Source organism: Microcaecilia unicolor, chromosome 4, assembly GCF_901765095.1.
Source record: "Microcaecilia unicolor chromosome 4, aMicUni1.1, whole genome shotgun sequence".
NCBI classification, from domain to species: domain Eukaryota; kingdom Metazoa; phylum Chordata; class Amphibia; order Gymnophiona; family Siphonopidae; genus Microcaecilia; species Microcaecilia unicolor.
In genome coordinates, this window is record NC_044034.1 from 184,194,692 (window position 1) to 184,210,957 (window position 16,266).

Genomic DNA, 16,266 nt, shown 5'->3' on the forward strand with positions numbered 1-16,266 from the left:
ATTATCCGCGAAAGCCGGCCATCTGGTAGCCATGCCCATGCCCTCTAAAGAAAAATTTAGCATTTCCAGACTGCAGGTTACTTTCTTTTCGTGTTAAGCTAAAGAAGGAATAGTCATTTCTCTTTAACAGCTTTAAACATAAAACATGCACCATATGCTAGCCAAACTAGACACATCAAGAAATAATTAATTCAGTTTATAAACACACTGTTTTATCACACCATGTGGCTAAATTAGCGTGCACAACTTAAGTCACCATATATATAATTTGGGGGATAGTGCATAGGTGAGAATTTGGCATGTATACACATATATGCACACATGCTAGTATTCTAAACATTTATGAACATTCCTCCAGATTCTGTATGTGTTGCCAAATTTGAGCTCCAATATTTAGGCGCTGATTCAGATGTCCACCCAGTTAAACTGGCTGAGCTAATTAGTGCCAATTATTGGGTGCTAATTGGCATCAATTTGGAATTGAGCGCACATTTGCTACACATTATTCTGCAAAAAGGTGCACCCAAATCCCACAGCGTGCAACCCAAAAGGGAGCATTGCCATGGGAAATGTATGACTGGGTCAGGGGTGTTCCTAAAATTTGCATGCAGTGTTATAGAATACCGGGAATGTGCACCCAAATTGGTCACCAGGAATTACACCTGTTTTTTCAGAAGGCATAAGTCCTGGTGCCCAAATTGCAGTGCCAAAATCGGCACTCAATGCTATTCTATAATGGATGCTCATCTTTGAGTGCCCTTTATAGAATAGCATTGCGCACCATTTTTTTTGTCACCGACTTTTGAGCGTCATTTACTGAATCTAGTCCATAATGTGTGTGTAATTGTTGGCACCCATTTTAAAAACGTGCCCCATTGTGACTTATACAGTCTAAGGTTATGCATTGTTTGTGCTGGCAAATTCAAACCAAACAATCTATACAGCCAGCCCTGGATGCTGACCACATAAGTGGTTTTGATTATTGACCTTCTTTAATGGGGATGTGGAGCAGAATTTTAAACATGTTGGGGATGTCGTCAGTTCTCATGTGTCTAGACTAGCAGGTTATTCTATTAAACTGAGAGTTTTAGATATTTTTTCTTCAATATTCTACCTGTAAGTCTTCTGCTGCTGACTTTGTTAGCTCCTGAAAGAAATTTCCTAAAATCAAATGTATTTAACATGCAGTAAGGGGTAAAAGCTGGTAACTTACACTAGCAGAACAGTAAGTAGCAAAGCAGTATCCTGTTGGTCAACCTTGGGTCCCAAGTTTACACAATCATCTATCACAAGAGTCTGCTTTTTCTACGTACAATAGTCCATCATTTACTGCCACTAGCAAACTAAAGCAAGAATACAAAATCTTATAAATGCATACTGATGCACTAAAAACTTACCACTAGCTTATGGTAACTTATCATTCCTCCTGTTTGACATAGGTTGATGGAATCCTGTGCCTGGCTGACATTCTTACCGATAGTGCTCATCCTGAAGCCACTCGGGCAGAAGCAGCTGCTGTAATCGCTCAAATTACATCCCCACACCTCACCTTCTCTCAGCATCTTAGCAGCTTCCTAGAGAATATGGAGGAAATAGTTACTGCTCTAGTCAGTAAGTAAAAACAGAATTGCTATGAAAGTGGATGTGATATATTGCTAGATGATTTCACATTGACAGATGTTGATTGGGACATACCAGCTGTGGTGTCTAGAAAGAAGGAGATCCTGTACTCTTTATAGAATTTCCTAGCCTATTTGGTAATAGATGGATATGCTGGACTGCAGGAGGGGGAAAGATTGCCTAAGTTGAATTTAACATGTGAGTAAAGAGTATGATGAGGAAGATGTTTGCCTACAGTCTATAAGCTGTTCACTGCAATAGATGCTGACATAATATACAATTAAAATTATATCTACTCAATTATATCTACTCAAATAACATCATGGCAATAGAGCAGGAATACATTAAGAAGGGAGCATAGGGAACCAAATAACAATTAATGCTGAATAAAGCTATTAATAACTAGTACTAAGATAAGCCAATATCTCAGTAAAGCATGGATTGACTATAAGGAAGCCTTTGGCAGCATCTCATATTCCTGGATAATGAATTGGCTTGAAATGTACAAAACAAAACTGTGGAGACGGGAGAGGTTCCGAGGGATTGGAGAACGGCGGAGGTGGTCCCTCTTCACAAAAGTGGGGATAGGGAAGAAGCTGGAAACTACAGGCCGGTAAGCCTCACTTCGGTTATTGGAAAAGTAATGGAAGCCATGCTGAAGGAAAGGATAGTGAATTTCCTGGAAGCCAATAAGTTGCAAGATCCGAGACAACATGGTTTCACCAAAGGGAAATCGTGCCAAACGAATCTCATTGAATTCTTTGACTGGGTGACAGGAGAATTAAATCAAGGACGTGCTATGGACATCATCTACTTAGATTTCAGCAAGGCTTTCGACACGGTTCCCCACAGGAGGCTCTTAAATAAACTAGACGGCCTGAAGTTAGGACCCGAAGTGGTGAACTGGATTAGGAACTGGTTGACGGACAGACGCCAGAGGGTGGTGGTGAATGGAGTTCGCTCGGAGGAGGGAAAGGTGAGTAGTGGAGTGCCTCAGGGATCGGTGCTGGGGCCGATTCTGTTCAATATATTTGTGAGTGACATTGCCGAAGGGTTACAAGGTAAAGTTTGCCTTTTTGCGGATGACACCAAGATTTCCAACAGAGTGGACACCCCGGAGGGTGTGGAAAACATGAAAAAAGATCTGAAGAAGCTAGAAGAATGGTCTAACGTTTGGCAATTAAAATTCAATGCGAAGAAATGCAAAGTGATGCACTTAGGGAGTAGAAATCCAAGGGAGACGTATGTGTTAGGCGGGGAGAGTCTGATAGGCACGGACGGGGAGAGGGATCTTGGGGTGATAGTATCTGAGGACCTGAAGGCGACGAAACAGTGCGACAAGGCGGTGGCAGTAGCTAGAAGATTGCTAGGCTGTATAGAGTGAGGAGTGACCAGCAGAAGAAAGGAGGTTTTAATGCCCCTGTATAAGACGTTGGTGAGGCCCCACCTGGAGTATTGTGTTCAGTTTTGGAGGCCGTATCTTGCGAAGGATGTTAAAAAAATGGAAGCGGTGCAAAGAAAAGCTACGAGGATGGTATGGGATTTACGTTCCAAGACGTATGAAGAGAGGCTTGCTGACCTGAACATGTACACCCTGGAGGAAAGGAGGAACAGGGGTGATATGATACAGACGTTCAAATATTTGAAAGGTATTAATCCACAAACGAATCTTTTCCGGAGATGGGAAGGCGGTAGAACGAGAGGACATGAAATGAGATTGAAGGGGGGTAGACTCAGGAAAGATGTCAGGAAGTATTTTTTCAAGGAGAGGGTGGTGGATGCTTGGAATGCCCTCCCGCGGGAGGTGGTGGAGATGAAAACGGTAACGGAATTCAAACATGCGTGGGATAAACATAAAGGAATCCTGTGCAGAAGAAAGGGATCCTCAGGAGCTTAGCCTAGAATGGGTGGCAGAGCTGGTGGTTGGGAGGCGGAGCTAGTGTGGGCAGACATATACGGTCTGTGCTGGGGCTGGTGGTTGGGAGGGGGGACTAGTGCTGGGCAGACTTATACGGTCTGTGCCAGAGCCGGTGGTGGGTGGCAGGGATAGTGCTGGGCAGACTTATACGGTCTGTGCCAGAGCTGGTGGTTGGGAGGCGGGGATAGTGCTGGGCAGACTTATACGGTCTGTGCCAGAGCTGGTGGTTGGGAGGCGGGGATAGGGCTGGCCAGACTTATACGGTCTGTGCACTGAAGAGGACAGTACAAATAAAAAAAGTAGCACATATGAATTTATCTTCTTGGGCAGACTGGATGGACCGTGCAGGTCTTTTTCTGCCGTCATCTACTATGTTACTATCAAGTTCACCACGAAAATGAGACAAACCACACTCCATCTGAGGAAAATGGACAGTTTGTCATTCCTAATATCATGATCCACCAAGTAATATTTTAGGGAGACTCTCTATCACCACTTTTGTTTTGTTTGGCATTTAATCCACTGAGCACTTTTAATAACTCATTGGGCTATGGATTTAGTGGTCAGTTCAATAAAGGGTGCTCAAACTTAGGTGCCTAAAATTAGGGCACTCAGCTAGTATTCTATAATGGCACATTAGCACGCCTAGTCTGTCCTACAATAATATTGACATTTAGGTGCCAAATTTTACACACAACCACTTATACTATGTCTATGGTGGTGTAAATGGGTGCACCTAGAACCCTTAGTTGCATATGCACAAATGAGTATTCTATAAAGTGCATGCTGAAATACAGCACGACATTGATTATCCGAATTCCGATTAACCTGATGTAAAATTATCCAGACACTGCGTGTCGGCAGTGTACCGAAGGCGGGACGGGGCGTGATTAAGAGATGGGCGGGTTTGGCCGATAATGGAAAAAAGAAAGCTGGCCCAGAAGAGCATTTGGCCGACTTTACTTGGTCCCTTTTTGTTCACGACCAAGCCTGAAAAAGGTGCCCCAACTAACCAGATGACCACCGGAGGAATGGGGGATGACCTCCCCTTACTCCCCAGTGGTCACCAACCCCCTCCCACCCCAAAAAATATATAAATTTTTTTTGCCAGCCTCTATGCCAACCTCAAATGCCATACCCAGCTCCATGACAGCAGTATGCAGGTCTGTGGAGCAGTTTTAGTGGGTGCAGTGCACTTCAGGCAGGCGGACCCAGGCCCACCCCCCTACCTGTTACACTTGTGGTGGTAAATGGGAGCCCTCCAACCCCCCCCCCCAAAACCCACTGTACCAACATTTAGGTGCCCCCCTTCATCCCTAAGGGCTATGGTAGTGGTGTACAGTTGTGGGTAGTGGGTTTGGGGGGGATTTGGGGGGCTCAGCACACAAGGTAAGGGAGCTATGTACCTGGGATCAATTTGTGAAGTCCACTGCAGTGCCCCCTAGGGTGCCCGGTTGGTGTCATGGCATGTGAGGGGGACCAGTGCACTACAAATACTGGCTCCTCACACAACCAAATGCCTTGGATTTGGCCGGGTTTGAGATGGCCGCCATTAGTTTCCATTATTGGCGAAAACCAATGGCGGCCATCTGTAACGCCGGCGATCTCTAAGGGCTCCGACCGTATTATCGAAATGAAAGATGGCCGGCCATCTTGTTTCAATAATACAGTCGGGTACGCCGCTTGAGGGGGCCGGCGTTAGAGATGGATGCCCTTATAGATGGCCGGCCCTGTTCGATTATGGCCCTCTAAGTGTGCTTACAGTAATCCAAATCAAGGAACAACTTCCCACAAAACACCTGCAAATGCTAATCACCAAATGTGAGGAAGTGAACTGCTAGCATGGGGTGAGTGATAAAGAGGAGCAATTTGAATTCAAGCTTTGGAAGAATTCCAATGGTGAAACAGTACTGCCTCGGTACTATCTGGACAGAGCCTGGGTGGAGCCATTAGAAACAGAGAAATAATTTGTTAAAAAACAAAGAAATGTGGGAAGAGAATTCCATAATGAAGCAGCCTGGTAAGGTTATCTGGTTAGAGATAATCTTCAAACCAACAACTGGCTAGCTAACTGGATTAAGATCAGACAGCAAAAAGGCTTTTGTCTCCATGCCTCATTTGCTTTCCTCTTACCTCCCACATAAGAATAGCCATACTGGGTCAGGCCAATGGTTCAACTAGCCCAGTATCCTGCTTCCAATAGTGGCCAATCCAGGCCACAAGTACCTGGCAGAAACCCAATTAGTAGCAACATTCCATACTACCAATCCCGGGGCAAGCAGTGGCTTCCCCCCGTGTCCATCTCAATAACAGACATATTTCTGTCTGAAGGTTCCACTGCTGCTGCCCCTCTCCTCTGGTCCCTGCTAGCAACAAGCAGCCTCTGGTGGAAAAGAGAGGAGGACTTGGATAGACAAAGATCAAAGAAGACCCTCTTTGCTTCTGTCCTTCCCATCCCATTGTTCTCTCATTGTGGTGATGGTGATGGTGGTAGGGACTACAGATAGGGTAGAATTAAGGCATAGGCCAACTAGGCATTTGCCTAGGGCCTGAACATTTAAGGAGTCCCTGACAGATGTGCTACGTCATCAGTTCTCATGGTATATTTTTGCCTTGGTAAGTCATCTGTAGAAAGAAGAACAAAGTTGTGCCAGAGACACTGCTGCCTGTGGTGGCTATATTTTATTTGTTGCATTTGTATCCCACATTTTCCCACCTATTTGCAGGCTCAATGTGGCTTACATAGTACCAGAGAGGCATTCGCAGGCTCCGGTGTGCACAAATACAAAATGATATTGTGGTGGGATAGGTTCTTGTGGAACAGTCTTATTGGCGTATCAAAAGGCGGAAGGGTGGTGTAATGACCATTGCGTACTTAGGTTTTGATGTGTTGCAAAGTTTGAGCATTTACGTTGGATCGGTAGGATATGCCTTTTGAAACAAGTTGGTTTTTAGTGATTTCCGGAAGTTTAAATGGCCATATGAAGTTTTCACAGCTTTCGGTAGTGCGTTCCACAATTGTATGCTTATATAGGGAAACTGAGTGCGTAGGTTGATTTGTATTTAAGTCCTTTGCAGCTTGGGTAGTGGAGATTTAGATATGTCCGTGATGATTCGGATGTGTTTCTGGTTGGTAGGTCCATGAGGTCTATCATGTAACTTGGGACTTCTCCGAAGATTATTTTATGGACTAGGGTGCAGATTTTGAAGGCGATGCGTTCTTTGATAGGGAGCCAGTGTAATTTTTCACGGAGGGGTTTTGTGGTTTCAAATCGTGTTTTTCCAAATATAAGCCGGGCTGCCGTGTTTTGAGTTGTCCGGAGTTTCTTTAGGATCTGTTCTTTGCATCCCGTATAAATTCCATTACAGTAGTCAACGTGACTTAGTACCATTGATTGTCTCAGATTGTGAAATGTTTCCCTCGGGAAGAATGGTTTCAGTCGTTTGAGTTTCCACATTGAGTGGAACATTTTCTTCGTTGTGGATTTCGATTGGCTCTCTAGTGTTAGGTTATGGTCCAATATGACGCCGAGGATTTTCAGGGTGTCTGACATAGGGAGGGTGTGGTCTGGGGTGTTGATAGTTGTTGGGTGTATGTGTTTTTTCTTTGTTGAGTTTTAGTTGAAATGCGTTAGCCCATGAGTCCATGATGTTCAGGCCAAGCTTGATTTTGTTGTTGATTTCTGTTAGGTCATGTGTGTATGGAATGCATATTGTGACATCATCTGCATAGATAAAAGGGTTAAGGCCTTGGATGGATAATGCCTTGGCTAGTGGGGTCATCATAAGGTTGAAGAGGATCGGTGATAGTGGTGATCCTTGGGGGGACTCCACAGTCTGCTTTCCACGGTGGAACATCCCCAACATCCGAGTATTGTCTTCCAGTCAGCTTCTTACCTGCTCTTTTTTCCTCTTCCAGAACCACATAGGGCCCCATAGTCTGGCAAAACCTGCGGAGGAAAGCTGGCAGAAAAGGAGGCAGCAGCTGACTCCTGTCAGCTGGACAGGATCAGGGAGAAGGTGCAGTGGAGATGGTGAAAGTTATTATGCAAGGGGATGGAGCAAAGGCTAACATCTGTTGTTCACATGTTTATGGAGGCTTACAAATGTAGTAATATTACTGTAAAGACCTTAGGAATTCTGCAGGAGAGGTGTCCCCAGAGGATTGCAAAGGCCTATCAGTAGCAATGTAATTTGGACTTTAAAGTGATACCACTAGTTGCTGGGAAGGAGCATTATACTTTTAGCCTTTTCACCCTTGAACAAATTCTAAAGGTAGGAGTGTCTCCTGTGTCCAGTATTCTAATCAGGTGAGGAGAATGGAGATTAGTATTGGAGTGAACTGCTCAGGAGTATAAAACCCTATATGGAATTCAAATCTCTGGTTTTGGTTTTGCCTTCCAGCCGCTAACTATATATGTGAAGCAAGAACCATCTATTCTAGAAGCCCTAGCCAGTTAAGTCCAGACATTCTTAGGATATAGAGACTCCTGATTGCCCTAATCAGGACAGTCTTCATACAGAAGTCTAGGAGCAGATACAGTGAAAGCAGTTGCTTCAGCTCTTTGCTGTATTTGGGACAGTGGGAATGGAGAACCTGCTGTACCCACTCATACAGCTGAGAAATAGAGAAGTTGAACTTATTGTGTAATTTCAGCTGGGCACCCAGGACCTTCCAAACCTACAACTAAGGTCCAGGAATAACATCCAGAGGCTGAAAGGAATGAAGGAAACATAGCAGCTACCATCCTGGGAATGCCTTGTCCACCCAGGACCAGCTCATCATCAAACTTGCTTCAGAGTCTCAGGAACCTGAGACTCCCAGGACTTCTGATCTTACAGACTGCAAGTGTGAATTCTCTTTAATACCTGATACTAATTAAGAGGAGTTATACAGAAAGTACCCACACATTCTTATAAAGAGGGGTATCTGATAGATGGAGATACAGGACTTGGTAAATAGTTTTGCCTGTTGTCTCTGCCAAAGTGACTGTCGCTGCTGTTATTGTGTTCCATTTATTTTCTGACTAAAGACTTTTAGTAAACAAGTTGGTCAGAACACATCTATTGGAGTGATCTGTATTACTGACTGAGCAAAGAGAGCAGCCTGGTGTATGGCTGTCCCCATTCAACACTTTTTAGGTTATGTACAGGGGTTGCTCTGATCCTGAGCATATAACTACTACTACTAGTAGTAATTCCTATAGTGCTACTAGAGGTGCACAGCACTGCACATATTATATCTAGGAACTTTTTCTGTCCCTGCTCATAATCTAAGGTTTTGTACCTGAGACAATGGAGGGTTAAGGGACTTGCCCAAGGTCACAAGGAGCTGTAGTGGGAATTGAACCCAGATTGCCAGGATCAAAGCCCACTGCACTAACCATTAGGCCACTCCTCCACTCTACAGGTGAAATGTTAAACCCCAGGGTCCATTGCATGAAGTGGGAGGAGGGGAGAACATGCTTGCTTACTTAGGGCCTACCAAATCCTGCCCTGAGTATAGAGGACAAAAAAGGGAGGGGTAGGAGCAAGGAAAATAGGAGTTCTTCTTTGCTGTGCAGCATCTGTTCTGCCTTCGTCTTTTCTTCTCCTGTCCTGGAATGGAAATAGGGGAGGAGCTTTTTTCTCGGTTTGCTCCATGCTCACCCTTCCCCTCCTTTTCTCTGCATGCTGACTGAGATGGGAGGAGTTGGAGTAGGAAGCAGGTGATTATTCTTCTGCTCTAGGTCTGGGGGTGTTGTGTAGAACTCCATTGTCCCATGTAAGCTGCATTGAGCCTGCCATGAGTGGGAAACCGCGGGGTACAAATGTAACACACACACAAAAAACCCTGGGTCCCATCTCCATAAGCCCATGTCTAACAATGCCTCTTCCACTTGCCATTCTAAGCAGCCACAGTGCTTCCAAATAGATAATGCTAGCCTTGACTGTGTTTCCCTCTGTGCCAGAAACAGTATGACTTCAACCCTGGGAAAACCTTTTCTTTATCCAGGCATCAATCGTCTTCTATCATTTATTGCAGCATAAATGAATTACTCTTCTCGTTTATTCAATTTTTCAAACATTTTGAAATTAATTTCCTGTGTGACTCATACCTTTAGTGAAATGAAATGCAAGCAGAAATTAAAATGCACTTAAAAGATTATGTTAATAATGATTCTGCCTACAATCTTGAATACTAGGATTGTAAGGGGACAGAAAGAATCTATGTTGTAAGGAAGTACTGTAATTAACGTGGAGACACTAACATGCATTGTATGGGTATATTCTCATGCACTAATTCATTTGATATGCATTCTTCTGATAGAGAATGGATCTCTGCAGGCTACTCTCACCCCCTGCGTATCAGTAGGCCCTCCCCAGGCCCACCTTATCAATCAGTTTTTTCAGACATATCAGCACTCAATAGTCTACATTAAGTGGAATAACTTTGGATCATGACTACCTGGATGATTACAGTAGCATATATTGTAGTACAGGATGAGTTGAAAAGCGTAGTTGGACGTGCATAATACTATCACATGCAGGGAAATTCTATATATGGTGGCAAATGGTGCGGGAAAACACACTTACATGCCAGTTTGTAGAATAGTGCCTAAGGAGCTGATTTTCAGATCAGCTAACTCCCGCGGTCTGCGCTAAGCCCGGATATTCAATGCTGGGCTGTTTCCGGTGACCGGCCAAAGATATTCCAGAGACTGACATGGCCGTTAAACCTTCTTTACAAATTGGCGGATAGCTGGTTATATCATACGATATAAACAGCTATTTGCTAGCCGCTAACCAGGGATATTCAGCTGGGGATGGCTGGTTATCTCTCGCTGAATATTGGTGAATAGCTGGTTGAGTACTATTTAACCAGTCAGCAGCGGTTAAATAACACTGAATATTGGGCAGGAAGTTTTTTCAAGCAGATCTACAAAGGGGGTGTAATGATGGGAGGGACATGGGTGGGTCAGGTGTTTTCCCTGAAAATGTGCATAGTGTTACAGAATTTGGTGGATCCTCACCCAACTTATACCTGGTTTCAATTGGCATAACTTCTTTCGCCCAAAGTTCAGCATGGATCCCAGCACTAGGTGCTATTCTGTAAAGAGCACCGATCCCAGAATGCCATTATATAATACCATTCAGTTACAATTTACTGAATCCAGCCCACAATACCTTTTGGAGATGTAAAACATAACTTTACCTCCACATTTTTTCAATCTTGCTTTTATATCTGTCTGGTTACTTGCCTTCCTCTGGGCCCTATGATGTTGCACCTGTTTCCTCTGGCCTTTCCCCCATTCCTAAAAAGAAGTCAATAATAACTCTTCATCAACCAATATTGTAACAGATTAGGGGGGAAATTATTAAGCTCCGTTGTCACTACCCATGTTATTAGCCCTTAGCTAAAAGAAACCCCTAAAAGCTGGAAATGGTAGGTGGCCTGGACTTTGGCAGTCATTGAAAACTGCTATAACACATGCCCATTGGCCTATCTGCTAAGTTGTCCACCCTTTCAAACTCATTTTTAGTGCAGGAGAAGGTGTGCTTTTCTCCTTTTTGCTCTGGTACTTAAAATTCTGGCTGCTGCTGGTAGGAGGCACTGAGCAGCATTTAAAGCTTGGTGTTGGAGCAGGGACAACATAAGATTACTTCCTCTTGCCCTGAGACCTGGGGTGATGGCAATGGACTAGGTAAAAGAGGGAAGAGCTGCAGTGCTGAGCTGAGATATTGGGAATTGTAGGGGAGAAAGTTTATTTAAGGGTCTGGGGTGAAAGATCCAATTTCTAATTGGAAATCTATTTCTGGGGGAATCTTTCACTGGTCAAGGAGTTTCAGTTTCCGATTGGGTCTTAAGTTGAGAGGGGAGAGTATCGTAAAGCCTAGGAAAATATGGGTAGCCCATTGGATTAGTTATCTGTCTTCTTATTAGAAGCTTAGCTGAAATTGGGTGGCGGGGGGAAGAGGGGTTGGTGGTTGAGAGGCTAGGATGGGGGAGGGCAGACTTATATGGGGTCTGTGCCGGAGCCGGTGATGGGAGGCGGGACTGGTGGTTGGGAGGCGGGAAATACTGCTGCACAGACTTATATGGTCTGTGCCCTGAAAAAGACAGGTACAAATCAAGGTAAGGTATACACATGAGTTTATCGTGGGCAGACTAGATGGACCGTGCAGGTCTTTTTCTGCCATCATCTACTATGTTACTATGTTACTATGTTAGTAGCGGTCAACAATTGAAAATTAGTGCTAGCCAGCAAATATTTCCATCCTTAACTACCAGAATATGAGGCTAAATTTAGTTGCCAGGTTAAACTAAATATAGCTGCTCAACAGGGGTAGATTTTCAAAGGCTTGAGTCTGACTGGTGCTTATTTAGCCAGCAAGATCCATTAAAAAATTCACCCTATAAGGTAAATTCATAGGCCGAAGCCCCGGAGAAGAAAAACTGACAACAGGAAGAATAACCCTGGTGTTGCTCTATGAAGCAGAAATTAATTTGTGAAGAAATTTTGAACAATGCTGTACAAAACTAAAAAGATTTATTTAAAGCTTTGATTAAAACATATTTTCTCTTTGTTTAGAACTATGTGAAGAATCCTCCTCAGGTGAAGTTTGTCTTCTAGCTTCTGCTGCTCTTGCCAATATCACATTTTTTGACACAATGGCCTGTGAGATGCTACTTCAGTTGAATGCAGTGAAAATCCTTCTTGCAGCTTGTTCTGACATCCAACGAGTAGATACACCATATTCCAGAGACCAGGTAAATGGTTTCCCAGCATTGTGCTAACATAAATTTCATTTATGACTTATTTCTTTGCTACAGAGATATTTTGTATATTTCTGTTAGTGTCTAAGACACTATCACCCCAAGGTCTCCCTCCTGTTCTGTGCTCATCTGCCTCTTATTGCATACAGTTCCTTTGGGTTTGTGCACCCCAAATGCATCACTCTTAGACAGATAATTGTTATGTAAGCCACATTGAACCTGAGTTCTACTCAGGCTAATGCGGAATATAAATATCATAACTAAGTAACTAACTAAGTAACTAACTAACTAACTAACTAACTAACTAACTAACTAACTAACTAACTAAATAAATAAATAAATAAATAAAATAAACAACCAAACAAACAAGTGTGACAACCCAAGAGAGAACACTAAAGCTAAAGCAGTTCTACAACAGTACTTTATTAAGATCTAGAGATGTATGATCTATCTTGACAGGCAGGATCTCTTTTTCCTTAGATCCACAATTAATAGGTTTATAGACATCTACATTAGAGGCTGATCAAAACCAGTGGTTTTGGTTCTGGCTGAAACCGAATTTGCGGCTGAAATCCGCGGTTTAGTTTCGACCAGAATGGAAAAGTTGTGCCTGTCTCCCTGCCCCCCTCCAACAGAAGATGCACCTCCCCTGATAGAGAACGGATCTCTGCAGGATGCCACCACTCCCTAGCCCCCCCCCTGAGCATCAGTAGGCCTCAGGCCTACCTTATCAAGCCCTGGTGTTCTAATGGCCTCTTTGGGGGCAAGAAAGAACCCCATTCTTTCCTGCTTGCTGCTCTGCCTGTTGATACCACTGCCGCTTTAAAATGGCTACCAAGACTTCTAACAGCAGTCTCGCAAAACTGCTGCTGGAGTTTCCAGCAGCCATATTGAGACTGGCACCAGCATAAGCAAGAGCGATTAGAGCTTGCTCTTAATTATGCTGGTGCAAGTCTCAATATGGCTGCCGGGACCTCCTGTGGCAGTCTTGTGAGGTGCTATGGGAAGTCTCAGTGGCTATTTTAAAGCAGCGACAATGGGCAGAGCAGTAGGCAGGAAAGAGTGGGGTTCTTTCCTGCCCCAGAAGAGGCCATTAGAATGTTTGCAGAGTTCAGCAACTCCAGCTATGTACACCCCATTCCTTTGGGAGGGAGAAATGTGCTTTACTTGTCATGTTTGTTCAATTTTTCGAGCTGGACCAAGTGTATTTTATCTATTGAATGTTCCATTCTGGCACAGTGTGGCTTTGTATTGGGAAATACTTGCTGACACCATCATCAATGCTGGTGACTCAGTCCATATTAAGAAGGTAATTTCAGAATAGATTCATTATGCACATTAAACAGTGAGAGAATCAGTGTATCTGAGGAAGATAATGGTGATATATTTAATACTAAAAAAATTCTTGTTGAATGAAACATAAAATACCCATATTTGCTGGATTAAAAGTTGTGTTCTTTTAATTGAAAAAAAAAGCCTATTTCTTATTTAGCAAGAAAAATAACAGAAGTCTTTGCACAAATAGGCTATCTCCATAAACAATTCTAAAATATATATGGCATATACTTTTTTGAATTACCTAAATTGTAAGTCCATGACTTATAGAGGTTAAGACATGGGTATAGATCTGAAAAAGAAAAAAAGATCAATAGCAAATAAAAGGGCCCTTTTATCAAACTGCCGTAACAAGTGGCCTTAGTGCATCCTTACGCAGGTCATTCCTGCAGCTAAGGCCATTTTTACGCATGGGTAAAATATCTGTGTTTTCTATTCTTTTAAATTAATGGCCACATGCTAATTTTCCCATTAGCATGTGAGCCACTATCGCTACCTATTTTATAGGTGATAAAGGCTCATGCACTAATCACATGCTAATTGGTTAGTGCATGGCCCTGTAGCTGTGATGATTAATGCAGAACATGCCTACCATAACCCACCCCAGTACTAAAAAATAAAGTCTATTTTTTAGAGCATGGGAAGTATGCGCTGATCACACCAGAGCGTACTCTGTGGTAAGGCCTTTTTTTTGCTGTGGTAAGCACACGTACCACAGCTTAGTAAAAGGACCCCAAAAATGTATCATAATAGATATAACTGCCACATTATTAGAAAAAAGGTCAGTGCTTTTTTTGTGCTGGTACGCGCCGGTACGGTGTACCAGCACCTTTTTTTGTCAGGCTGACAGGACTCTCTCGCTGGTTCGCGGAAGTCAGAGTCTCCTGCTGAGCAGCTCCGCTGTGGCGGCGGATGAAGTATGTCACATCACCAACCTCTTACCCTATCAGCTTCGGCAGGCAGGCCCAGCAACAGCATGCACCCGACAGCAACGAAGAGGTCACCTGAGCAACGGCGCGTGCGTGTTATGAAGCCAGGTCCTGCTCCTGCCTGCCTCGTGCACTGCCTCGAATCGTGCGGGAGAGAGAAGAAGAAGAACCGACGCCGTCAACAAGTGCTCACCAGCACAACTGCACTGAGCTCCGAAGTTGTAAAAACGCCTGCAACAGGCAGGGTACAGCTGAGCACCGGCAGTGGGGCACCCGTTTGTGCTGCTGTGCCCCTGTCCCCCCTCCCCCGCGACAAATCAGAGAGGCTGGTTCAGGGCAGCAAGCAAGCTCCTCCAGCCCCCCCCCCCCCCCCAGGCTCCTTGAGAGGACAAGTGTCTGCTGTGGTGGGCACGGACCCCCCCTCCAGGGTCTGGCGAACCCTAAGGATCTCTTTCTGAGGGAGTACTGGGGCCGATTCTGTTCAATATATTTGTGAGTGACATTGCCGAAGAGTTAGAAGGTAAAGTTTGCCTATTTGCGGATGATACTAAAATCTGTAACAGAGTGGACACCCGGGAGGGAGTGGAAAACATGAAGAAGGATCTGAGGAAGCTAGAAGAATGGTCTAAGGTTTGGCAATTAAAATTCAATGTGAAGAAATGCAAAGTGATGCACTTAGGGAATAGAAATCCACGGGAGACGTATGTGTTAGGCGGGGAGAGTCTGATAGGTACAGACGGGGAGAGGGATCTTGGGGTGATAGTATCTGAAGATTTGAAGGTGACGAAACAGTGTGAAAAGGCGGTGACCGTAGCTAGAAGGTTGTTAGGCTGTATAGAGAGAGGTGTGACCAGCAGAAGAAAGGGGGTGTTGATGCCTCTGTATAAGTCGTTGGTGAGGCCCCCACCTGGAGTATTGTGTTCAGTTTTGGAGGCCGTATCTTGCTAAGGATGTAAAAAGAATTGAAGCGGTTCAAAGAAAAGCTAAGAGAATGGTATGGGATTTGCGTTACAAGACGTATGAGGAGAGACTTGCTGAACTAAACATGTATACTCTGGAGGAAAGGAGAAACAGGGTGATATGATACCGACGTTCAAATATTTGAAAGGTATTAATCCGCAAACGACCTTTTCCGGAGATGCGAAGGCAGTAGAACGAGAGGACATGATATGAGATTGAAGGGGGGCAGACTCAAGAAAAATGTCAGGAAGTATTTTTGCAGGGAGAGACTAGTGGATGCTTGGAAAATTTGTTTATTAATGGAAACGGAAAACCAGATACATAAAAGCTAAAAGGTACATAAATACTCCTCAATCCCTATTTACAAAGACAGACCAAACCCCCTACCCCCCCCAACACAGTCAAATAAATTCAAACAAATTCAAGGTGCTTCAATCGCACATGTTTCCACCATTTGCAAAATGTACCCTCCCTACTTCTACCCGCTCCCAACGTGCCACTTCCCACACAGCTCCAACAATGTCCCAGCTAACCCGTTCTACTGACCTGAACTCCTGGCGCAGGGAGACCTCCGCACCGTGCCATCCAAAGATAGAAACGGACAATGACCGAGATCAAGAACTCCGTACCTGGGTCCAAGCCCCCCGACCCCTGCCCCCGCCCATACACCCAATCCGCATAAGAGTAGGTGCAAAAGCTGGGGATATGAAGCAGGGAGGCCACACGTTTACATACCAGAATCGAAA

The 16,266-nt window shown here is 44.2% G+C and overlaps 1 protein-coding gene across 5 annotated transcripts in view; it reads left to right on the forward strand.

Moving 5' to 3' along the window:
• Window positions 1–16,266, forward strand: part of INSC (INSC spindle orientation adaptor protein) — a 314,937-nt gene that overhangs the window by 238,843 nt on the left and 59,828 nt on the right. For all 5 annotated transcript variants that reach the window (XM_030201048.1, XM_030201053.1, XM_030201051.1 and 2 more), the window contains exons 8-9: window positions 1,440–1,611; window positions 12,112–12,290. In XM_030201048.1, the coding sequence (XP_030056908.1) occupies window positions 1,440–1,611; window positions 12,112–12,290 (351 nt within the window). The remainder of the gene's footprint in view (window positions 1–1,439; window positions 1,612–12,111; window positions 12,291–16,266) is intronic.